This window comes from Bombus flavifrons, chromosome 12 (assembly GCF_040668555.2).
Source record: "Bombus flavifrons isolate JBK064 chromosome 12, iyBomFlav1_principal, whole genome shotgun sequence".
Classification (NCBI taxonomy): domain Eukaryota; kingdom Metazoa; phylum Arthropoda; class Insecta; order Hymenoptera; family Apidae; genus Bombus; species Bombus flavifrons.
Genome location: NC_138453.1, coordinates 6764304 through 6790431, shown reverse-complemented (window position 1 = coordinate 6790431; position 26128 = coordinate 6764304). Strand labels below are relative to the sequence as shown.

At 43.1% G+C, this 26128-nt stretch overlaps 1 protein-coding gene across 2 annotated transcripts; it reads right to left on the bottom strand.

Annotated features, from left to right (window-relative positions):
• Positions 1–1400: 1400 nt before the first annotated feature.
• On the bottom strand, positions 1401–25308 carry LOC138185698 (fez family zinc finger protein erm). Of its 2 annotated transcripts, XM_069124857.1 has the most exons (3): positions 24301–25308; positions 18349–18543; positions 1401–4594 (listed from the first exon to the last, which is right to left on the bottom strand). In XM_069124857.1, the coding sequence occupies exons 2-3, from the start codon at positions 18409–18411 to the stop codon at positions 3431–3433; spliced, it is 1227 nt and encodes a 408-aa protein (XP_068980958.1). In that variant the 5' UTR covers positions 18412–18543; positions 24301–25308; the 3' UTR covers positions 1401–3430. The 2 variants fall into 2 exon arrangements, with proteins under 2 accessions (XP_068980958.1, XP_068980959.1); XM_069124858.1 differs by lacking the exon at positions 18349–18543.
• Between the last annotated feature and the right edge of the window lie 820 nt (positions 25309–26128).

Genomic DNA, 26128 nt, shown 5'->3' with positions numbered 1-26128 from the left:
GTTGCACCGTTTGTAATCGACATAGAATGAAGGTGCAAACTCGGCAGTGGTAAATGTTGTACAACTTGTCGTCCCATTTGAAAAATGTTCATATTGTCCATATTTTTCTCTACTAAAGGAAGTCAACTATTTTATGTAGTTAAAAAGTATTCGGACTCTAAAACTAATTAAACATTATACAATTTTCGTTTCTCGTTTGCAAAAATTTAATAACATCCAAATTTTTCTCTTCGCTAAAATGGTCAGCTAATTCTCTGTTCTATTTAATTAAAAATAAACAAATCCAGTTCTAAAGCTAATCAAATAGAAAGAAATTGTTGTTTGCGAAAATTTAACATAACCTAAATTTTTGTATCATTCTTTTATCAAGATGTCAAGTAATTCTATATTGTGTTTAATTAAAAAAGGAGAAGTTTAATTCGATACATAAATCTAATCAAACTATCGAAACGTTGCATATTCCTGGAACTACTGTAATCCACGTCGTCTAGTATGAATGCAATTTTACAAGTCAACCCCGAAACACAAAATTCCTTGTTGATACGTACACGTCGAACGAGGCATACTACAAGGGTGGCACCGTAACGACCGGTGGTGTTTGATAAGGGACGGCAGACTCTGCTGCGATGACGGTCTGATGAGTCTCGATTTAATGGATAGAGGACAGATTCTACAGATACATCAGAAGGCCGGCGCGATATCTCGCGCGCAAATCAGAACAGAAGCACGTCATCCTCTCTGTCTGTCTCTCTGATAGGAATATCCTCCAACCCCTCGATGTTTCGACCACCCTCTATATATCGATTCGTCTCTTTTCTCACCTCTGACTAACTTTTGCTCCTTTTCTCGCTCTCGTGCACCGATACTCGTTTCCTATACGAGGTCTCGCCTCTTTCTAAACTAAACGCGACAGATTGCATCGTGTCTAATGGCGGATGATGCTTCCGTGCGGTCCTCTTCCCTCTTTCACAACACTCCTCTTTTTTCCTACCAGATAATATGGTTGCTTCTCTTTTCCTCTTACAGACGACGAGAGATCGGATCAATGTAGACTATGTGCTTAAGGGTCGGTTCTTTTTACGGTAGCCAGCAGATTAGAGATCGAACGAAAGATGCGGCCGAAAGATTAGAACGCTCTTCTACCCTCGTTTCGTACATTACACCGGGGTTAAGCCTTCTTTCCTCGCTTCTGTAGGCCAATCGATGCTCTTAACTGTATTACGACGGCGTTGCAAATTTTGTTGCACCTCTATAAGTCTCTATAAAACGATATTATACGTATGAACTCTTTTTTGGAAGATTGTGAAGGATTAAAGGACTTGTAGATACGTTAAATGTATGGTCATGATGTGTGCAAAGAAGGTGTGAAATGAGACGACCGACGATTCATTGGTATCGATGATTTTATTGCATTGGATCGATTCATATTTACAATAGGGGACACATACATATGCATTTTCATCTACTCTACCGATTATCTACATATATAACGTTTCTTTATTTTCACCGTTAATCATGCTTAATTAATTCGCTTCGTCGTTAATGGCTGCTTATCTAGTTCGTACGGTAGAAACATGAAATACGAATCGATTAAGTTCTCCTTGGAGGAATCTGTTTCAATTGCGTTCGAATATATTAAACTCCGTTCCAAAAAATAAAAAGGAACAATAGTAATTGAAGAAATTAAGATAAGCCAGTAGAGAATGCGTTTAATTCCCGATAAAATCTTCTGCAAACTAAAAGAGGAAGAGAAACTGAAATAGTACGATTTTAAAAATCATAAGAGGTAAATAAAAATGCATAATGAAAATGAAATACACGCACGAAAACAGAGAACAGCGAGCGACTGTTCCCTTCGTTTTCTCTATTGCAAAAGCTCTTAAAAACGACCGCGTGTAACTCGATGGCCAACAATCGATCGCGAACGTACCTAAGCGTTATTTTACAACGGATATTAATTAATGGCCAACGTTTTCTGCACGTTCTCGCTACGCGTCACTTAAAAGCTACTATCACACCGATTTATACATTTCGCCTAAGTATAGATAAAGATAATGCGTCCAACGTGTCTGTACGTTGCTCTACGCTTATTTCCGCAGGAAAGCTCCTATGCGAGCTTTCGCGAGAGAGAAGAGAAATGAAAAGACGCGCCTCGATTCGGGCGAAATTTTCTCCTTCTCATCTTCTTGTTTCGATAGAATCGTCACGACGATACACACAGCCGTTACGACTTTCCCATATCGCTCGTTTCCTTTTTTCTCTTTCTATCGTCGATAATAATCCCTGCGCGCCGACATTAATGGCGCTGTAACGAAATCACTCTCTGTTACAGGTACAAATATTTACAAATATTTACATAAATAAGTAATCATCTCTCACAGGATACCACCGATTGAGCTTTCATGCGACGATTAATCCGATGTCATGGGGGACCCGATATCCAATATAACGTTCGTGCCAATACACGTTTATATATCCCTGATTCCTCTGTCTATCTGTTGATTTACCTCCCAGTGTAGTTTATTTCGCTCTATACGACCGATTATTTGCGTTCTCCAACATATTCAATCCGTGTTTTGCAGCTGGCAACTGCTCGTTCGGTTAAAATATCATTGTCCTGGCAGAATTGTCCGCGACGAATCGTCTAATTCGATTATTCGTACTGTTTGCCCTGCATTTTTACACTCGCCGTCGCGTTGTCCGATTCCGATTCTCCAAGTTAAGCATATTCCTACCTACCTATATTTCCGTACCGGGGAAATTTTTCTAAATGAACGCACCTATATCGTTGTTTGCCAGCTCCTTTTCCCAAAAGACTTTTATCTATACTTACTTAACTTAGAACAATTTTAAAACGATTTTTCTATCTATTACGGTTTTGTGAATCGTTCTCAATCGCTTGATAATTCGCTTGGCAATCGTGATCGAGAGAATTTTCAATACAGATGTATTTATTTCGGTGCTGAAGTTCTGTCTGGTTAAAAAACAGTTTCTAAACGAGATATCCGAAAGAAATTGTTGGAAATGATTTCGTTTCCTGACGAAAAAGACCTGAGACTAGCCTTAAGATAAAACAGAAATAATATCCTACAATTTGGATGCTGTAGATGAGGTAGTTGGTTGTCTCGAAAGGATGCAGTAACACGTACGTACACGTTCCCCATTTGTCGAAGTCTCTGCCGCGTCTTTGGTATCTCTTTTTAGCCTCCGTATTGGAAATAACTTACTTTCATCGTGAAAACCTGACGATTTGTATTCGTCTATTTCCAGTTTCACCCTCTATATGCGTGTTTTCATCATCGACATCTTCCTCACGGAGGTCTCTTCATTTCGAGGGTTGCGTCAACTGGCCGATGTCCCCCGTGTAACAGGGTGCTCCGAGGATCAAAGGACACTGTGTCTTCCTCGGGTAATTAATACCGTCGCCTTGTCACAACATTTTGCTGAGATAACTCGTAGTACCAGGCGGTGGTAGCAAGAAAGGATTGACGAACGAATGGCCACCGGCTCCGTGCTGTACCGACGCGTAACCAGACTGTTGATTGTGACTTTGCGATGAAGTACCTAGGCTATTTAATACAGGTGATCCGGTATCGTGTAATTTTCTCATGTGTTTTTTCAAATCGAAATTCCTACAGAATCCTTTGCCGCAGATCTTGCAAGAAAATGGCTTCTTGTCGTTGTGAGTATGCATGTGGAAGGTCAGATTGTAGATCTGATGGAACGCCTTGTTGCAGATGTTGCACTTATAGGCCTTTTCGCCACTGTGCGTCAACTTGTGATTCTTGTAGTTCCCCTTTTGATGGAACCCCTTGCCGCAGTACTCGCAGACGAACGGCTTGTAATTGGCGTGGATGCGCCTGTGGGTGTTCAGTGTCGAGCTTCGGTTAAAAGCTTTGCCGCATGTCGGACATTTGTGCGGCTTCTCCGCTGTGTGGATGATCTTGTGCCTGCACAGGGTGCTCGCCTGGCGAAAGCCCTTGCCACAGATCTTGCAGACGAACGGTCGAGCTCCCGTGTGAACTGGCATGTGTCTGGTCAGATTATAATGTGCGTTGAACACCTTCCCACATTCGGGACAGGTGAACGTTTTCTGTTTGTTCGTCGTGTTGAGTTCGTTGTTCCGTGGTCCGGGACTCTTCTTCTCGCGTTGGCTCTCGGCTGAAATCGCTGTTAAGCTCATTTTCGAGAAAGCTTTTTGAATGGTGGTTGGTGGTGGTGAATTCTGTGGAACGGTGGGTGTAGTGGGCGGTGGTGCTGGAAAGGCACTCAACAACGAATTCGGATGATAATAGAGAAGAGAATAGGGTTGCAAGAGATTCTGATGCCTCAACGTTGGCACGTATTTCTTAAAGGCCGATTCCAAATGCGCGGAATAAGTTAACGAAGGAATGCTAGGCGGTGGAGGTTGCGGCGGTGTCGTTTGCTGATTATTGCTCTGCTCGGTAAGACGTTTGTCCGGTTCCATGATTTTAGCGATGGAGAAGGTCAAGTTTTTGCAGGGCGCAGGTGAAGTAACCCTCTCTGGCGGAAGACTGGTCGGTGTTTCGGTCGCCATTGTACTGCCGGTTGAGAACGGTTGCATGATAGAGACCTGAAATGAAGACGTGCCAGGATCAGTTAATTTTTCCCTGGACAGGTATTGGATTTGTTTTTACGGTTGATAACAGTGACCAACCCTCCCCTATATCTACAGATCCATTTACAAGTCGATAACGCAAATTTGTGGCGTTTGTGCTACAGATAAATCTAAATCCTCAAATTTTTGTTTCAACAAGCATCCGGGTTTTCAACATTATGCATCGTTACGCAAAGCAAACAGGTTCTTTGAGACGATTATATTTTATTATTATAATTATTTATTATAATTATTATATATTATTATATATTATTATTTTCTCTAATTTCAAAATCATCGATAATTTTTTATAACGAGGATACAACAAATTCAACGATTTATAATTTTACGACTTTAAGAATCCGAGTGGGTGACCAGAAGTAGAAATGGAAGGAGGAAGAAAGAACGATGTTTAAAAATCCATCGTAACCGAATCGACTGATGCAATTGCCGGGATGAAACGTAGTGTACACGAGGCTTTAGCAGTTGTATAATGGGGGAGTAGCCAAATCATGGCGATCAATTTGATGACTCCGAGGACTGTCGTTACGTGGTCGCTACGATCCTCCCTTCGCAGAAGTCTGTTAGTGTTTTAGTGCACGTACACGGAGAGAACTAGCGGAACGGAACCCACATGTCGGCGAATTCGAATGAAACATGTGGTACCGTTATTATATCCACTCAATTGGCCCTCGTGTTGACATAAAAAAAGTACGTTCCGCATTGAACGATGAGGGCTGACAAACGTCGAACGGCGACAAGGGAATGCTGTGTTTCGCACTTCGTCTCCGAGTTAAACGCTGCTAAACGTCGTTTAGTTTCATTCTTCTTTTTCATTGCTTTGAATGGATTTCCAAACAGCATCAAAAGGAAGCCTGGTTATTAAAAAAATGATAAATCGTTAACTGTATAGGCAACGCTATCGTTCGATATAATCACATATGCATACGCAATTTGAATGTTGATTCGCGCACAAAACAGCATGAATATACAGGTAGCCATTAAGCATGTGCAACATGGATACGGGGAATGAATGGCGGGGCTGAATGAGTCGCGAAATGGTCAGCACAGTTGAAGAGCAAGCTTCCCCGAGGTATCACGGAAGGTTTGCACGTCGAAAAGTAGAAATGTTTGCTCCGTAGAATAGCGTTATGTTTGGACTTGGAATGACGGTTAGAATTGGATAGGACTACTGGCTGGTGGCTTCGTAATACACTCGCTTCTGTCTCATCGAACTTTACGATTCTCCTCAAAAAAGGAGGGAAACCCCAAAAAAACCAATGAATCTTACGCGACAAAAAATTAATTCGAAAAATGTAAAGTTAATAAGTGTGGTAGAACGAGAAAATTTCAGAGAGTACGGTAAAATGTTCGATATCAGAGAGAAAGCAAACGTGGTGCTTAACCACGATGAAAAATGCATGCTTCCAGAAACGGTGGAAATACCGAACTCCCGTCGATAGGGTGGAATATGACGCAGTGGTCCTGCCCAAAAGCTCCGCCCATTAGCTGGTACCTTTCGATTGTCCCACAGCGAAAGGCAGCCCTAATAACCGGGGAACAAGGAGTGGAAAAGCAAGACCGGTGTGAGAAGCGAGACTCGAGAAGGGAAACGATCTCCTCGCGCACCCCCGAAACGCCCCTATGACCTATAGAAAACCGTAGACGTCGACTTCATCGCCATGGAGCCGAGCAACTGTCGACTTAAATGACAAAGGATATGATTATGTGCCTTCGAGCGCTTCCAAATGCAAGTTACGACTCGTACCCTCCTTCTTCCATGCTAACTTCGATTTCCACCCCCTGTTCTCTCTCCTTCCTATATAGTTTCTTTCGAACGTCTTTCTCACAGTCTCTAACTTTTTCCGTCTTAATGAACAAGTTACTATGCCGTCTATTCTTTGCATTTTTTTCTTCTCTGCCTTTACTTCGCTTGTCTTTTTCATTCCCCTTCTCACCCTTACACATTGCGTTACTTTCTTTCTTGCTCTCTTCTTCTGCGCCTTCTTCTCCTTTTGCGTCTTCTTTACACCATGTCCTCGCTTTTACCATTCAAATGTACGCTCTCTCTTTCTCTTCTACACTGAACGTGTCACACTGACTCCTTCCTTGTCCGCGGTGCGCTAGAGAGGCAAAGACAACCATTCGGTGTATTCTCCTTCTCATTCTGACTTATCGTCACTTGCCGTTTTATAACCCGTCGCAGTCGAGCCGGGGTGAGAAGAAGACGTAAAATGCAGGGTAAACGGTGGGGATGGAGGCGACAGGATTGGCCAACGGATCTATCACCCTCGGAAAAGTGACACGAGAGGGGAGAGTCGTATGGGATGTGGTGGGGGTTAGTATTGTTACAGTACTTAACGAGCGGCCGAGGTAATCAGTGTTGCTCCTTGCGGCAGCCGACAATTCTACCAATTTACTTCAATATCGACTGAAGCATGGCCGACCCTACTCTGGGACCATTTTGCTTCCTTCTTGCTCCATTGGAATCGATCTGCGTGAAATTTGTTAATTTTTCATTCATTCGTGTGCATCCAATATTCATCAATCTTGTACACCAATATATCGCGTAAATCGTTTTCCTTTTTATTCTCTATCATCTGAACATCTGTTAAATACCTCCTAAATGTTTTTACAATGACGTGAGATCGATGGGAATTTTTCGAGGGTCGTTTATATGCTTGTCGAAGTTGCGAGTACCAGCGAATATTCGGAACGCGCGAAGGACGTTCGCGTGGTCGATAGAAGGGCTGAAACGATACCCGGCTTTCGTGAGCCACTCGATGAACACGGGAGCACCCCCGTCAGGTGAGGTTGGCGTTAAATGTACAAAGTTTACCGATGCGATTACAAATCGTCCGAAGAATTCAATCACCTACAGTAAACTATCAAACGACGACGAGCGAATCGCTGGAACTCGAAGAAAGTTGAAGGAGCTCGAAGAAACTTGAAATGGCTTTGCAAATTTACCCGCCCCGTTGTCGACCTATTAATTATCTCCTCTCCTACGCTCCGGCGATCAACCTTTCATTTTCTTATTCCACTTGCTTCTTCGTTGTCTCCGCCACGACGATAATCACTTCAGTTCGTAACCAACTACCCTTTGATACAACGTTCAACGCAAGAAACATCAATAAAATGTGTAAAATTGTAATGTGACATCGTAAAGGTAGATCGACACGTTTATCAAGATAAAATCAGTTAACCCCAAAACGGTAAGCAGGGATGATTCGAAACAGCGAGACTCCCCAATATGAACATTCCAAATCGGAAGGGGTGAAAGTGGGCGGATGGGAGTTTTGCGTGTACAGAGTGCATCAATCAGCAAGTCCTTCTGCGAATAATACCCGCTCATGAGGTCACACGCCTATCGCTCTTTTCCCTTAAGTGGCGATAAGGAAATGAACCGAACGAATTTTGTCGCTTAACTTTATTACAATCGTTGCTTAACCATGGATGATAGCGTAAAAATATGTCGCACACTATCACCTGTCACTTTGACAGAGAAAAAAGGAAACACAAGATGTGACAAGAATAAGCCGATTAAAAACACGTTTTCCTTCAAATTAAAATCTGGTTCTTTACATCAGATGTGAATGAAACGACGCAGTTTTCGCGCGAAAAGCTGCTAGACATCGTGTAATTTTTATTAGAACGTCTCAAGGTCCGGGAGACGTCTTTGGTGTGGAAGAGGACCATTAGCTCGAGCCACCCTTATTGTTCCATCCGTGACACCCGGTCTTCCATGATATGGCGCGTGAACAGTTGACATATAATTAGCATTTGGGGTAACGAAAGCTCGACTGAGGATGACAGGAGGCACAATACACACCCACTTGCTTATCCTCTGTCCCATAACTCGGCCACAAACCCGCCCTTTCTGTCCCGTACATCCAGCGTATGTCGCGTAAGCCGATTCCAAAATTAGTCGGCTTAGAAACTTTGTAAGGGGGTCGATTTTCTCGACAAAAAATGTATTACTTTTTTCCTTTTTCTCTATTTAAAAATATTTAATATGAAAGAGAAAAGTATCTTGGGTCCACGACTAGATACATAATAGAAGAGAAAGCAGACAATAAAAGATGAAACAAAATTTTGTGTTCGGTCGCGAGGGTGGTAAACCGGCCGGAATTTGAATTGCAGTTGTAAGTAGAAACGAGGGTGAAATGAAAACGATCTCGTGCGTTCTTTTTCCCGGGGAATTTAAACGCACCATGACTCCTGATTTCGAAGTTTCGCGTTATGAGGAGAGGATTCGCGGAGAGGGTGATTCAAAGTTAATTGGAGAGTGGTGGTGGCAGAGGCGAAGAGAGGCGAAGAGGAATAAATTGCGAGTCGCCTCGCACGAATCGGAAAGCGGTGGGTACCCCGGTGTTATATTCCGCCGGTATATTCTGAATTAAGTCGCTCAGTTGTGCGCCGTTTACTTTGCTCCTCGACTGCTCTCGAATCGTGTACGGGGGAATGGCTTAATTTTAAGGAACTTTGCGGCCGTTCCACCAAGTTTAATTCTATCCGTCGAACAACGTTGCACCGTGTGTTTCCCAACGACATATCCCGATAATGCCTGAAAATTGCCTTCCGTGCAACACGACTATCTGATCGTTCTAAATTCGCGAGTCAAACTTCAAGTACAATTTTGGCAACATGCGTGGAGATTAATGGAAATATTGAGATGCTATGAATTTCTCAGATTCAGAGGAACATCGTCGTTTACAGAAAAAGAGCTTGGCAGAAACAAAATTTCAGTAGGAAAACTGAGCGCTCAACAAAAGGCGCATTGTTTAAAACGAAAACGAAGTGATTCCAGAGAGCCCTGCGTATGAGCAAGCGTGCAAGGGTCGAAAAAAAATTGGCGCCCACGTGCGTAGCCGTATGAATACGAGCGGCTTTCCAAAATGGCAACGAATCCCACTGGGCTCGATGCATCTCGAATTCACATAGTTCGACGTATCGTCGAGTCGAGCATGGTTGGCGGGGGGTTCACAGCTGCGCAGTCTACGGGGGTTTATTACCCCTCGACTCGTGGCGTTACAACTCCCGGTTGGAACACCTCGTTATCACCGATTCGTCCTTCTCGTTTCTGCCCTTGAATTCAGTCCTAGTATCCTCGTTGGCTCTCAACGGTTTTTAGACTTTTTCTTTAAACTAAAGGAAATATATCTCTGTATAAATTTTGTTATTTATTGACTTTAACAATATTCTTTGTCAAAAACAGCGATTCACTATCGTCGAAATTACGTTTACGAGAATTACGAGAATTGGAAAGAATGAAATTAATTTATTAACATAATTGTTCGATCTTAATATTTTCTAGGCTATTGATTTATAGAAAAACAAGCACGCAGGAGGCCGTCCATTAAGTATAAAAGTGCACACGTGCCGTTTGGCTACGTGAGTTCACGATCGCCACAGCGGGCGCCTCGATTCACCGTCTGTGCGCGTTCATTTTGCATTTTCGGCGTCGTTGCTGCACCCCGCTGACAATGGCCGCGTAACTTGAGATTGTCGGCCTTCGTCAAACATAATGACGATCGCCAACGACGATCATAATAGTCTCACGGAATAATAAGTGGGATAAAAGTCAGGAAAACAATTGGTACCGCCATTGTCACTTCGCGGCCTATTCAGTCACCCCACAGACGGCCTGTTTGCGTTGCGCTCGTTTTGTCGAGAAACTCCACGGCTGCGATGGGAATCGTTCACTCTCGCAATGGGAGAAATCAAATTATTATCGACTCGCTTGAGTCTATGATCGTTCGGCTTCCTGCGGGCTGTAAACGTACAGTGACTTTTCATGAATCTTTTCAAGCAAAACATACGTAGGATCAAATCCTTCACGTGATGTAAAAATACAAAATTATGGTTTATCGCGCCATAAAGAATTTTTTTGACGTCTTGAAAAATTTGCTCTTAAATAATACTTTAAATAATTACACTTTAATAATTTCACAATGTGTAAAATAAAATATATAAAATAAGCTACCTACGTACACAAAAAGTATTTTCATTCTTTATCAGATTCTCATCGTACCAAATTTTTGTAGTTATATCGAAGTACCTACTATTAAAAATTATATAAAATTTCATATATTTGGATCTCAATAATTAATATATAGTAGAGGCCTCGAAAAACGAATCAATTCCTTATCGTAGTCGAGTTTACGAGTCTTATAGAGCTCTGTTTCTCCATTCATATTCTCAGCCGTCTCCTCCCACTTCCCTAGACAATGTACATTACAAAAGAGGTTTTTCATAAGGCACGCTGCGTACACACAAACGGTGGCGTACGTCTGCGAGCGCCCTTCCGCCGCTTCCGCTCACGCTATTGAATCACGATCACGATTTTCGAAGGAAGAATGGACCAAATTCGACACCAGCGGGGGGGTACTGCAAGGATGGATAGGGGTGGCACCGGAAGTCTTGCGTGCCATTTGCCTCGTACGATATACTTATCCACGTCTTCAAGAATCATCGGATGGTGAGTGAGGGAGTATCCTTGAGTGGCGCGTGCCCTGCCGGATGACGAGTCTATAGTCCACCTTTAAAATGATCAGCCTCGGCGGTATCGTATTTTCCTTTGAAAGAAACGGAATGCCAGATGACAGAACACGCCTCCTTACCAAACGCCAAACGCTTCGACTAAGCTTTTCAAATCTCTTCTAACTTTTCTTGACCCTTCTTCCTTTTATTTTAATATGACTAATGACTATGGCTCCGAAATTTATTTGCCATCACCATTAGAAAACGCTTCAGACACCATTAGACATTTTGAAATGTCTGTTCTTCGATTATTTGTAAATATTCTTAACATGAAACTACTGGTGAAATATTTACACAATGAATCACGGTAAAGGCGAAGGTTATTTGAAATAATTTAGCAAAGGACCGACTGAAATATTTGGTTATCGAAGAATAAATTCGCAATGTGCCATTTTCACAACGCGAGGAATTGCTCGAGGACGTCATCGTTCCAGGGCCATCGACAAAACCGTGAATTTAATACGAGGATAGAGTCGAGACGAAACACCGTGGCACGTCTCTCCTACTTTTCCAGGATAGCGTACGATTGAGTCGAAGTTTACCGTCCTATGCCGTGTTTCTCGAAATCGCGAAATAAATTTCCTACGGCACGAACGAGCAAACAAGTCGAGCGAAGGGAGCTAAGGCATGAATAGTCACACGCAAATCCCGTCACGGCTATTGGTTCCTTATCAGATATCAGTTATGTGGTCGATTTGGGGTGCGTGCAGCCTATTACATCTGTGATCCATTGATAAGCACGTCAAATCCGCCAACAACACACTCCTGGCCGGGCGAACCGCCATTCGAAGCCCCTCGAAACCGCACTTCCTCGCTACTCGAATCGATTACTGAGACCTTCCACGATTGGAGTAGCTTCGATTCAACCTGTCTTACGGCGTGTCTCAATCACTCGTCCCTCCATTCTATCATCGTCCTTCTCCGTCCACAAAATTATGAACTTCTCCCATCATTTTCAAGTTGATCGAGTGCTCTCGCGGTTTATGTACAACATTAATTTATCAGAAATTCATCGATATTACTATTATACCATAGTGTTCAGAATTGAAGTTCAGATAAAAGGACTGTTCAACCCTTTAAGTATGGCTACATTTTTGTAAACATTTCCCTTTAAACGTTACAAAATGACAAATCTAATTTCATCATCTATTCAGGATAGCTATATTTAAAGCGTTAAGGTTTCAATGGGCAAATTTTCCCAATCTTTTACTAGCACTTTAACTATTTAAAAATATTAAATAACGATATACGAAGCTCTATATATCAAGCATGAACTCATTAAATTCGTTAACAAATTTTAGACATCGAAAGAAAGATGTGTGAAAGACGTCCTGTTACGATCGTTGATCGCACGTATCCCCTTCTAGGGGTTAAGTGTCTACCGATTCTGACGGGTTAAAGTGTTGGAAAGAACTAGTCCGACGGCTGCCATCTGCCACCCCCAACCCCCGGGGGTTTTTAGCGGAGAACGCAGGAGCAGAGAGTTCGGAGTTCTCGCGAGTGGCTTGGACGGCTCAATGCCTTTAACCGTCTCTTGGCCACCCTCGAGAAATCACCCTCTTCCTCTCTTCCTGTCTATCTGTCTGTCTGTCTCTCTCTCTCTCCCGTCTTTATCCTACCGCAAACCATAACGCGAAGCTTTTCATACAAGATTATATGGAATATTACGTATTAAATGTCGCAATTCGCTTTCTGACCTCAGCCGCCTCTTTCACGTCCTCTCTCAGCTTTCTCCTTTCGTTCTCCCAACGTTCAAACACCAAGGAAAACGATAAGGGAGAGACCCTTGCGGAAATGGTTTACTCAGAAAAATTGGAAAAGACACACAGCATTGAACGGTCTGTTATATTTACTCGCGAAACGATCCTTGGCTTTTCTTCGCTTCTCAAGGATCTGGGAAGGAGAAGACAGGTCTCGTTTCAACGTCGAAATGAAAAGTGCTTGCCATGCGTGGTCGAAAAGCAATCGAGACTCTGTCTGAGTTGATTCGTTTGGACTTCTTTCTTATAAGTAAAGCACAGAGGTTTATGCATTTACGGAGAATCTAAAAGTATGAAAATGCACAGAATGCACGCAAGAAACGTATGAAATATCTAAATTACAGTAGCTACTCGTTATTTTTAATCTGTGCGTAGAAATTATTTCTTTATTTAAGTTCGTGAAAATCTTACTTTGCATAAACTTCAAGAAACTTTTCTTACATCTTCTAATTTAGGATCAAATGATTTACCAGTGAAAGGGTAAAAATCCTGATTCCCTTTCAACGATAAATCTACTCTGTATAGTACAACGAGCGACGGAGGATGAAAACGGGGTGAACGAAGACGGAGAAACAGCCATACGACACACAAAAAGTGTCGTTCGTACGACCCACTCCCCCAATTTTGATCGAGCTCGAAGCAGCTGGCTCGGCTCGTGAATTCCATTTGAATAATTCCATGGCTCTGGCGCGTGCCGACGCTTCGTCTGGACTTTCGACTCGATCGGTCACGAGATTCGTCTCTTTCCTCCGTGTCTCGAATCTCATTGGTCCATCGTAGTAAAGACACGTGGCCGGATGTCGGTCTATTACCTTCCAAGGGTTTCCGCCTGCTGATGAATAATACCGTCTCGCCTCGTACCGAAACGCTCGTCTTTCGATCGATCCTTTGTTCGTCTTTACGCTCCGTCTTGACTACGCCTGGCCGCAAAGGTGTGCACACAGAATTCGAGATCGCTCTAATTTCATCTCTCGTAGGAGCTACCTTTGTCAGATTAATTTTGCAGCTTCGCTTTTCGAAATCGGCTTTCCAACTCGATAGCTCGAGATTTGTTGATTAGAGAGAGGATTCATCAACTGAACAGGATAAGAGGTTCATCAATTGGAGAGATCAGCCATGTTTAAGTCATAGGTTCATTTTTGAAGTGTAGGTAATATCAAAGAAATGAATAAAAAAAGACCATAGCTAAGACATTTTGTAATTTAGAAAAATCGTATGTTAATTCTGAATCATTCTAGACGAAAGAGTTTTCGATTGTAGTGATTTCTGAGATTTGTAACAATTAAGCCAAAGATCAAATCAACGACGTCGGTTGTGAGAAATCAGGCAAAGCCCTCGAGAACCGAGCGGTCTTTGCTCTGTAATCGAATTCAATCCGAAATTTGTAAGGACGAGGAAGAGGAAGCGAATAAAGAAAAAGACGGGGTTGGTGAGCCCATAATCAAAGTGACCACTCGACGATTTATGTGATAAACGGGTGGTAGGGTCGCGGAAGGGGGATGTGGTCTACGTCGATGGAGGTGAGAAGTTTATTTAAGACCAAATCATCCTTCGTCGATTAAGGTAAGAGAGGGTGCGTGCAACGGGGCGACGGGGATGACGTTGTAAGAAGAGAAGGGAGAGGGCGGTACGTGTTATTGCTTGTATTGTGGCGCAGCCCCTCGAATCGTCAGTAGGGGTTGGTTTTAGTCGGCAAACTCTCCCCGGAGACTTCCAAGTTCTCGTTGCCGTTAAACGGGACGCTAACATGGGGACTCGAGTGAAAGCTACTTGTTGGCCAATACCAAGAAAACACCATGAAATATCTCATAGATAAAGAATATTTACCGTGTTTCTATCTTTCGCCAGTTTCTTCGTACCATTTATCCATAACGTGAACTTGATATCTGCTCTATCGAAAAATTAATCATTCTCACAAATGGCAAGATCGTTTCTAGAAAGTCGACGAAATAAATTCCATTGCTTAAACACCGGGAAATCTCCAGTTTACCTTGATTCACGCGTACGGCTCACGAAATAAGCGTTAAAAAGTCCGGGAACCCTCGAAACAACAAGGGTCTCGAATAAAACTCGTTTAACAGATGCACATGCCGCCTTTACTCTCTCAGATAGACAATCACGAAACCGAACTGACAGGCAGCAACAACGCGAAAGGATATTTTTCTGCAGCAACCGTCTGGCCAGATCGATATCGTCTCCTTAACATGCCCGTAGCAACTTGTCCGCGAATAATTTCCTTATCTCGAGGGCGAGCATTATGAGCCCGTGCCTGGCCCCGTAAATATTTTCTGTACAGGTTTCTTTCTCTTTCTATTCCTCCTTCTTCTCGCTTTTTTTTCTCCTTTACATAGAAGCATTCCACTTCTCACCTTCGCAGCGGGTGCCTCGTCGAACCGAAATTTCCCCGACTCGACCTCGTTTGCATTAATTATCCTTCGCTGTATTCCGTCTTGCGCGTAATTGCGGATGCACACGCACGCTTCAACACACTGACTCACCCACGCGCATACACATATATTCACACACGGCTAACGTCGTCCAACCGTACGCGTTTATCGCTGGCATAGCAGATATATATCGGGTTATATCAATCTTGCTAAGTGAGCAATGCATATGCTTATGGCGACGGAAGGTTTTCGACAGGCGGCAGAGAGGAACAGAAAGACGGAGAAGGAGCGAGAGCGTGGGCGTAGAATGCCCACTGGGCATCCTTCTTTTTATGCATATGTATGCATATGTATGCACACGCATGCAACACCGGCCGGATATAAACACCTGCCCATCATGCTCACCTATGCGTCCCGGTCTTCGTCTACGTGTGAAAGGCCCTTTAAATTCTAACGGGGGAGGTCGGAATATTTATTGCCAAAGGTGCTACCGCGAGCGTTTATGATGCACGGTGAATTAACGATACCAATTAGCCGCAGACAAAATCGACATTGTCGCGTTATCTCGCACTTGATGAGAATTATAACAAGCTTCGCTTGCATGCGTTCTTCATCGATTGGTATTTATGTAAATCCCCTTTCATACCTTTATCGAACATGATTTTGATATCCTGATAATATACGAGGATGCGAATGAACGCGGATGTCTAGATCGTTTAGTAAAAAAATTATCAGTTGCCGTTTTAACGAGAGTGGATTCATCCTGGTCCATCGAAGCTGATAGTCCACGAGGACACGAAAAAGAAAGCCTCATCCACGTTTTGAAAAGCACTCAGTTCCTGAGCAGCGAATCTTATCTGATGCCGAGAGCTGATTGATATCGCGATATAGCCCTCGAGAGGGAGGTTTGAGTCTCATCCACCATAAACCATCCCCATCGTCAGCTTTATGAACTGGCTGCGGAGGCGGGGACCAGTGGTGAACATTTAGTGCCTTCGAGGTAGGTACACATTTAATCATAATCTAATATTTAAAAGGTAATTTCACGGCCTGTTTACTTCGTACGATCCACCCTCTATATCCCGTTGTCAGTTTTTCCTCCCTTCTTACGTGCATACCTTCGACCACCATGAATCGTGAGAATTACGATATTTTCGACAAATTCATTCGATTCTATCGTTTTTGTGCTTTTCAATTAGAGTTACTGTTACTCAAAAAGTGTCTAATACAACGTGTTGTTCGTAGTTGTTCTTTTTCATTTTGCCTGGCTAACTTAAATGGAAGTGGTAGGTTAGTATTCGCAGAATAGACACAGAAAAACGAGAAAGCGAAAGGCGATTGTTTGTACCAGGAGAAGTCAGGTATCGCGAGCAAATTGTAGACACGATAGACACGGCCACGTCCACGTGGCGGTATAATGAAAAAGCTAATATATTCGTTTACCGCTCGTAAACAAGCCGGGCATTGTTATTATCACGGGCAAGCCATTGCGATTAATCGTCTGCCGTTGATTCATTCGGCTTAATTTATACGTAAATTATACCCGGTCGCCCTTTCGGTGCTCAGTGAATAAGCATGAACTTCCGGCGTCCATAAACTTCTGTTACATTCTAGCCGTCCTCTGTTACTTCTACTCGAGCACAAATTTCTTCTTTGCAATGGTGAAATAATTTTAAGTGTGAAAAAAACCCGAAAAATGACTTTCTATCGTTAAACAAGTCTACAGTGAAATCAAACTGGAAGAAATAAAAAAGGTAGGGGCGCAGACAAAAAGGAGTCGTCTCACGACTTCCGGAATTCGGTGTTTCCCATCATATACCGGATCATTTGCTCACAGATACTGTAGCGCGAGTAATCGTAACGATATTTCATATTCATTTCTACCATAGCTATGTCTAAATATGTGCAGTTTCGTGATAGATAATTTAAAAGAAAATGTCGAAGGAACGCATTGCATTGTAACGCAAAAGATCCACGTAGCAGGATCGCAAAATACTTACACGATAATGCACTTTAATCAGCGTGCGAGATATATCGCGTGAACGAGGTCGTCGGCTAATGGAGGAGCGCATAAAAATTAAAATAGCAAATTGGTGACATGGAGGCCTCTTGCATATGCATAGGTCGCGCGAACCTTCGTGTGAAGTTCATTCAAAACGGTTGGTTAATTAAAGTAATCGAGATAATCCGAATAGCCGAATAATTAGCTACTAATGGTATTTATCGACCACCAAGTTCTTCTTAAACTGTAAAGCAAGGGCTTCCAGTTTAAAACCTAAACTTAATTCCAAAATAAAGTTCCAAGATTTTCAAGAGTAATTGAGCAGAGTTTAAGAGTAATAAAAGGACACGACGAAAAGATAACGAAGATGAAGATGAAAAGAATTAAAAGGAAAGCAAAGTTAAGTTCGATCGAAAAACATAGCGGCTTAAACAGTCGTTAATACGATGCGTGTTAAATTGCATTACATCTGCTTATTAGTCACGGCACGGGCAAGCCGCATGCGACGTTGAAAAGGCAATCGTGTAATACGTCATAATTTCCATAGCGTGACTGGACACTCCTCCGGTGCCCTCCATGCAACATCACGTTAACACCTATACATGGGAATTTATTATTTTCCCGTGTCTTGTGAAAACATACCTCGTTGCTTTGCGTCTTATCTGCTCTATAATTAAGTGACAAGGAAGAAGCAGTTTTCCTTAAACATTAGTTAATTCCTAAATTCCTCCCCAAACTTCTCCACGTCTTTTCATTTTTTAAGCTATAATATAATGCGTATGGAATAAAGTATCGAGCAAGAAATACAAACAAAGTTTCTTCTATGTACATATATAATTATTTTCAACGACGGAACTCATAACTCTTAGCCCCTATCCTAACTCTATAGAACGTGTCAGATACATTTTTTCTAACCTGATAATCATGCGATAGCGGAGCTTCTTTCCTGGGCAAGTGGCATCTTTTTTATGGCTCGCATTTATTCCCTAATTAAAATGAAGACCGTGCGGGTGAAGTATTTTTTACACCACTCCTTACCTTCACGCGAATTCGAATGAAGGAACTTTTCTTGCCACACCGATAAATAGTCCAGATACACATTTCGACGCGGCGAATCTCTTTCCTCTACACGCTGGAACGCGTTTATGGAAATGTTCTGCCACATTGTGGCGTTCCGGCCAACGGGTTTCCATTTGTGGACGGCAACGATTTTCTCTTTCTGTCGATCTGAAACTAGCCGACGTGAAGTTCAAAATATTCTTCACGATTACCGTCTTTTTTTTTCTTTTTTTGCATTCGAAACGCTTTTTACAGAAATGGTAAGAAAATACCGCCTGCGAGGAAGTCGAAACGAGGTTTTACCTAAAGTAAACGACCCGTGATGATCCGCCAGAGTTGCATCACCTGCCCACGGCTCGTATATATTTACTATAAAGTCCGAACTCGTCGCAAGCGAGTCAAATTAATGTCTTCGTTCGTTTCGAGATAGGACAGCGGGGGTTTGGCTGAAAATCGATATCTTTGATCTGGTGTTAAAGACTGGATACGTCGCACCTTTCGTTGCCAGCGAATGTTCGCGCCGATAATGGAACAGGCCGCGAAATATCGTCGTTCAATTAAAATCGTTTCGAGGAGTAGCTGATAGAATTGCTCGATCGGTGTCACGAGCGTTGTTCTGGTGAAATTCGACGCTGCAGACTCTGCTAAACGGGTAAATGGAGCGGTTGATTAATTTTACATAGATTAGCGAACGAACGGGCCGCGTGGCCGATCCTCGTTTTTCGAAGGCACGCTGAATACACACGATCCTGCCACGCGGAGAAACGAATTAAATTGATCTCGGTGATTTTTTTGTTTTTCAGAATTCTCCGATTGGATACGATTCCATTCGAAATCGCAGAGGAACGACACACGCATTGCTTCCATGATTCGTTACTTTTTCCGGTTAGCGTTTAGTGGTCTGCATAGGAATTTAAAAAAATAGAAAAAAAACATTCAACAAATTACGAGATCGATCTTGGTTTGGCGAATAGAATACGACGAAACGAATCGATTGAAAATATCGTTGGAGAAATCGAGAGGATTTGCCTTTAAAGGAGTTCCACTGAAAGCTCAGACTGGGATCATCGAATAAGCAAAGGGCACACTGGTACGATGAAATTCGAGGTTACGCCGAGAGAGGAAGTGGTGCATTAATTTCGAGTTACCCCTTGAATATTCTCCAACCCCCGTACATGTGACCACTACACGACGAGCACAGGACTTGCGAGTAGCAGTTACCCCGAGGTGTTCGGGACGGCTGGTAATTTGTAGGTAGATATACGATAGACAATAACACCGGTGAGGGGCGGCAGCGCCGACTAATTTGTTTATCATAACTTTATCTTGATTTATTGCACCCACGGTGCGCGCCCGTCTCATAGTGCCAATTGTGCACGTTCATACGCACCCTTTGAGGTATTTACACGTGCACGAATTAAAAAACGATGGCCGGAAAAATGGTCGAGCGATCTTATTCTTGAACGATTTCTTCGCTCTTCGACGACTCTTTGATTCAAATTAAATGCATATTTTACAAAAATCATAAAAATTCCGATCTTTCCTTAAATTCAAAGGCAAAAATTTAAAAAGCTCGATGATCCATCGAGCCGGTTAACAAATTCCCCTGGATTCGTTATCGACGTTGTATCCCACAAACTTTAGTCTCTGCAACTTAATCTTTCAAACTGAACAAAACAACTCGCGTTCCGAACGAGAGATTACACGATCAACGATTCCCCGGGAGCAATTATAGATTCCCCGATTGTTTCATCGCGCGTAAATTATCAGTAAAAAAATGCAGTCACGCTACCTGACTGGCCAGCAACAAGAAAGCAACGCGACAAGATAAAAATCCGCGAGCGCGGTGGCGGCCGGCGCTCGCATCGAGAAGCTAATTTTTTAAAGAGCACAGCGAGAAGGGGGTGCGAACAGGCGGAGCAACCCTTAGCCACGCTCTATCCCTTCCTTTCCACCCTCTGTCTATCTTCCTTCGTTGCAGCTCGATCGGTGTGCACGCAAGGCCTCTGCAAGAGCTTCGTGGCCAGCTCGTATTTCTCACCCTCCAACAAGATACCAACCACCTTTAGCCCCATCCTCGACCTCGCGGCCACACGTACTGCCGCACACATCTAACGCACGCATATACCCACACAAAATTCGAGAGGGTAGATAACGTCTTGCATGTATGTACGAGTGTTTCGGTACGCGTAACAGTGCGAGTGTACCGTGCGAGTGACTAACCTGTGGTACACCTACACGTATACGTCTAAAGACAGATATCGTCGTACGTGTTCACGCACGGTGTCCAATACAGAGGCAACATACTAAGACACGAAAGGGTGTACAGGTATAACCGACATCCACCCGCCACGATGTAAGCCCTGCAACGCTGCGAGTGCTATCTAGCTAACTATCGCTGATTCTCGGCGCGAGACGGGTTCACGGGGAGAGGAGGAAGGAAAACAGGCGGAAAGGGTGGTCTTCGGCTCGTGGATCGTTTAAAACAGAGCCTGCCACGGGAACACTCTGGCGCATCCGTGAAATATTCCGCCAAGAAAGTTCGTTCTTCGATTGGTAAAGGAAGATTGTTTATTGCCTTCAGCATCATATGATATCATATCAAGGAAATTCATTTTTTTAATGCGTCTTTGTTGGTGAAAATTATTAATGGTTGTTTGAATTTGTCGAGAGTACAAGGATGATAATCGTTTTGCGCGAAAGGAGGTGTCGACGAGCAGAAATTTAAACAAAAGATGGAAAGTGCTTTGGCAAGTGACAGGAAATTTGGAAGTCTCTTCGCGAACCGTTCAACCCCTGTTTGGATACTTGAAATACTTAGTTCTGCTCGCGTGATCTCCCTCAAGTTTTAATGTTCCGACGGTGTCTCTTGGAAGGTACTTTAACAAGCGCGCAACGAATTTTAAAATTCCAAAGCGAAGTTTCTTGGCTGTCGCGCGACGACTATTTATCACCAAATTTTTGAAATGAAATCGAAACAAGGTGGAGAAAAGAGAACGTGAAAAGATATCGAAAGAGCGTTGATATTTACACAAGATGATGTTCGACAAATTTGTAACGTCGAGTAGAAGGCAAAGAATGTGGAAGAGTACAACAGAAACTAGAGCTTAACGTCCGGTAAGACCCAAGACTACACGGGGCCTCCTCAAATATTAGCGGAGGACTGCGGGGTCCCCTTTGAACTCGAATCCCCCAAAATTTCTATGGTGAATAATCGGAGACAGCTGGCACGATGCGAAATCAAGTAGCGTAATAATGCCCCGAAACTTCAGCATCCAGAGCGGGAAAGAAATAAAACGAAAAAGAGGAGGAAAATGCACGGGCTCCCTCGGATTCGAGTATCTCCCCCGTCTTACCTCCATTGCTTCTTATTTCAAATATTTACAGAACGAAAATATCGGTTGAAGTTGATTCTTCGCTTCCTCTCGATATGAATTTTCATTCGTTAAAAATGCCGAGAAATAAACTGCTTGAAAAGCAGTCAATTAGAAGAGCAATAATCTCTGATTAATTTACGACCGATATTTTGTTGTTTATAATCCCCATCAAACTCGAATGCCTTCCCCTTCTCTAATCTTTCATTACTTGTTAATTAACAGCACACATCGTCGGAGTAACGAGAAATTTTCGGTGGCAGGTTCGTTTATCTCTGTCAATAAAACAGCGAACGCGGAACGCCATAAGGGCAAGAGCATAAACGGGACCAGGATCGACTAATAAAGCGATATCTCTGTATTCGGAGGGATACGTGGCCACATCTCAGCGGTCTGATCTGCAATTACCATCTCTATATAGCAACGTTTCAGCCGTGGCCTCTCGCGAATAAATGACATACACCGCACGCGTGATAGGTATGCTAATCGTGTGGCCCGCTGTAAAATTTGCTCGTCAGCTGCGCCAGTTACGATCACCGACAAATTCGATGCAACGAAATGAAATTGTGCCTTTCTTTCTTCCTGCAATTTCGTCGTGGAACTGCGATCAATTCGAATACAAACCCGATCTCTTTCTGTAACATCTTCAAGCATATTAATCAGTAAAAGGACAAACGCGGTTCTATAACATCAGATTGACCCGACTATATGATAATTGAGTTACTCGAAAGTCAAACTTATCAAAATTTCTTAATTTTACTATTGGAATAATTATTATTTTATTCATTATCAAAATTTATTATTTTACCCTTTAAAAACCAATCGATAAAATTCGATGCAGTCGATCAGCGATCAGCCTTTAAGTATCTCGATTCTAGGTACAGCAGATCTCCGTTTATACGAACTTGCTGATGGACAAATAGTTTATATAATTAATTCATATAACAGGAGTTCATCATCGAATGAATAGATTGAATCGACAAGAGTTCGTTTAATCAGGCACTAGATAAAATTTCTTTCAAATAAATGGAATTTACATAAAAGTAGTTTTGCTGTACCAGAAAAAGTAATCAATTCACACACATGTGACGCGCGAAAAAGGCACCGTCTAGCATGCCTCGGATAAAAGAAAAGCCTGAGGAAACTGACGAAGGAAAAAAGAAAGTGACGGAACCGCCCTGGTATCGGGCAGTTTATCCCGCGGGAGGAGCTACGATACAATGAATAAAGAACGAAGCAGCTTGGTCGAGTGAGCCCTATGAACGAGGCCTTATTGGGATATTAATCGTCGTACCAGGCGAACGCCCTGTCCCCGAGTGTTTGCACGAGGTTTGAAGAGGCTGCAACACCAAAGCTGCCTTGCAGCGAAACCCTCTCCGTAAAACCCCCTCCTTTTAAGCGCAACGAAACACTACAAGACCCCTTCTCCGAGCCCCTCCAACGTGTTCCTCTTTTCGAGCCCCGTGATACTCGAAAAGCCTAAGTACTACCACGCTCGAATACTGCTCGAATACTTCGGACACGCTCGAACCCCGAGCCACTTAGGTAAAGCTTGCGTACACGTTAGAGGTAGGTAGGTACGTAAGTTGGTAGGCTTGATAGCCGCGTTGCACGAATGCTTCGAAATAATGGGCCGTCGATCGGCCGCGCTTGTTTAGAAAACATAAACCGGGCGAGCTAATTGTTCGCTAATTTCCAGTGCCACTTGTACGGCCACTCGTCGATTAATGCGTCACGGTACGTATACAGGGTGGTTTCTTTCTTGGAGAGGATCTCGTCAACGAAAAAAAACTTTTGCGTGTATGATTTTCCCTCGACGATACATGTTACCGGGCGCGTTGAAAGCATTTCGAAAATGGTCTTTGATCTCCACCGCGCCTCGTCGATCCGACGCTTATCCTGGATGGGAATCGCTCCAATGGGAACAACGCTGATACGGTTTTGTGTCTTGGATTTTTATGGATTTGTTAGGTGCTTTGATTGATTTCAATGGGTGCTGATAAGACGTGCCTTTATAAATCATCCTAGATTTTTTTCAACCGATGTTCTATTACAATTTATTGAAATTTATTGGCGTGACAATTTGCGTGTCCTTGATGGAAATATATTCTGCGATGGAATGTGTACTTGTATCGTGTTAGCTCGACAAGATATTCGAGCGCGACGGCCGTTTTAATCCATTTAGATAGCAGCCTGAAGGGAACAAGTTCCTCCGTTTCATCCACTTATAAAATCTGGCTAATTGTGCTATGTCATTCGTATCGTAATCCTCTCCAAATTATTTGATTTTGTACGTACAATCTGACGAAATCTGAATGCGCAATCTACGTATCACTAATTCCCTTTCAAAGATCATAATGTCTCACAACCAGTATCGAGATCTCTACGTAATTAAATTTCTTCGAGGGCAATTTTTGAAGAATAGCGATTTATATTACAAGTGAATCAATATCAAACTCTCTGCTTAACAAAATTTATCAGAGGATAATTTTTAAAGGAGCTATTTATATCGTACTTAGTTATTTATATTATAAGCGAAAATAAATCAAGTACTTACAGAATACGTGAAAATTTAGTAGTAGCCCGATCGAATCGAGTTCCGTGATTTGAACACGTTCCGGTCCTCCGATAATCCTGAACACTTTCACCCAGACAGGACTCCCAGAGCAGAGTTCAAACTTCCCGATGAAGTTGCAGCATCAGCGTCTTTTCTACTTGATCTTGCAGTTCGTTCGTCTAACGCGACATTGCAAAACGAGAAACTTCTTCTGGGTCACCAGTTCAAAGAAGCATCGGAACTCATGATGATACGCGACGACCTTCGACAGGTCGGCATCTACTAGAACAAAGTCTCTCAAATTAGCCATCGACATTATCGAAAGCTCACGATCAATTTTTTCGCTTCGATTTTCGACTGTGCGCCATTGTCGCAGGGACGCTTGACACTGAACCTCTCAGCAAATTAATATTTCCTGTTGCTCTGTTCGATTCACGTTCATCACATCGACGGATTGAACGCCTCCGAACCTTTGGTAGTCTTTGATACGACCCAAGTGTATTACTTAGAGGTGCGATTTAAACTTTTTCACTCCGAATAACGAAATTCTCCGATGGGAAAGTTCCAAAGATTAGGTTTCAGAGTAGCCAAGCGCCCAAATGTCAGCCATTCCGGTCAATCGTCGCAACCACTCGGCTTCTCCGTTAGGAACATCCGTTCCTAGAATCCATCGCTATCTTCTATACCATCTGCATCCTCCTAAAGCTTCCTTTTTAGCGAAACAACACTGTTGATTGGGCACAGACGATAGGCTCGCGTGTACAGCGGCCGGATGTCGCTCTCACCATTTGTCCCGTAATCTCATAGCGAACCAAGCACACGACGGATCACTTCGGACTTTCCTCGGTTCTTTAACAAAAATTTTTCCTCGCGATGCCGTGAAAATGGTTGATCGCTGATCCCTGGCAGATGATCGACGGAGATCACGAACGATTCGTTTGCCGTTGGAGGCGCCGAGTTTGCCGCTGCTGACGTGTGTGCGGTGGCTGCTGGCGAAACCCAACGGAGGTTTCAACTGCAGACAGAAGGGTGAAGGGAGGTCACGAGTCGAAGGTAACAGCAACCACCAATGGGGCGGTACTAGGGGCGGAGCAAAGAGCAACCTAAAAACACGCCCATCTCGTTGCATGATCATAAGCTGCAACACCCCAAGGAATGCTCCATCCCTGTTCCACTCTGTCTCCTACTATCGTTCGTCTTTTCCTCTACGGCTACAGCCGGGCCACCTTTTCTCCCCATTTTTTCCCTCTTTTTTCTCATTCAATTGGGACGAAGGCGACACGAAGCGCGGCGACGTTAAAAGTGCAGGCGAACGACGACCAAGTTTCCTTGCTCGCGTTCGACGCTCTTCATCGATCCCTCTTTCTCCTTTGATCAGCCTCGCTGAGATTACGCTCTGCGATTCCATCGCTTTGCCTTCTCGAGAGACGAACACGGAACTGTATTCCAAAATGGGATTCCTTCGTGCTAATAGTCTCATCAAGCATCTGTCTTCGTGTCACTGATTAAGGACAGTCTTGAGATGCGTTTAAATCTCACTCGTCGACTATACAAACTCAGTTTTTTTTTTTTTTTTTTTTTAATTCGAGGCATTCCATCTCGATACTTCCAGAAGAATGTAATTTTGTATCCTCTTACGTGGAAACATACAGAAAAACTTCCAAAGAGGCGTATTAACGAACCGAGTGGTAGGTGTGCTTATTAAAAAAATATTTGCTTAGAAATATCCGGCGAAAGGTGAAAGCTGGCGGTGAAATGCATTGAAAAGATTCCCGTGACGGTATACGAAGGGTGAGTTGCATCGAGCCTCGACACCGGCGGGGGTTAG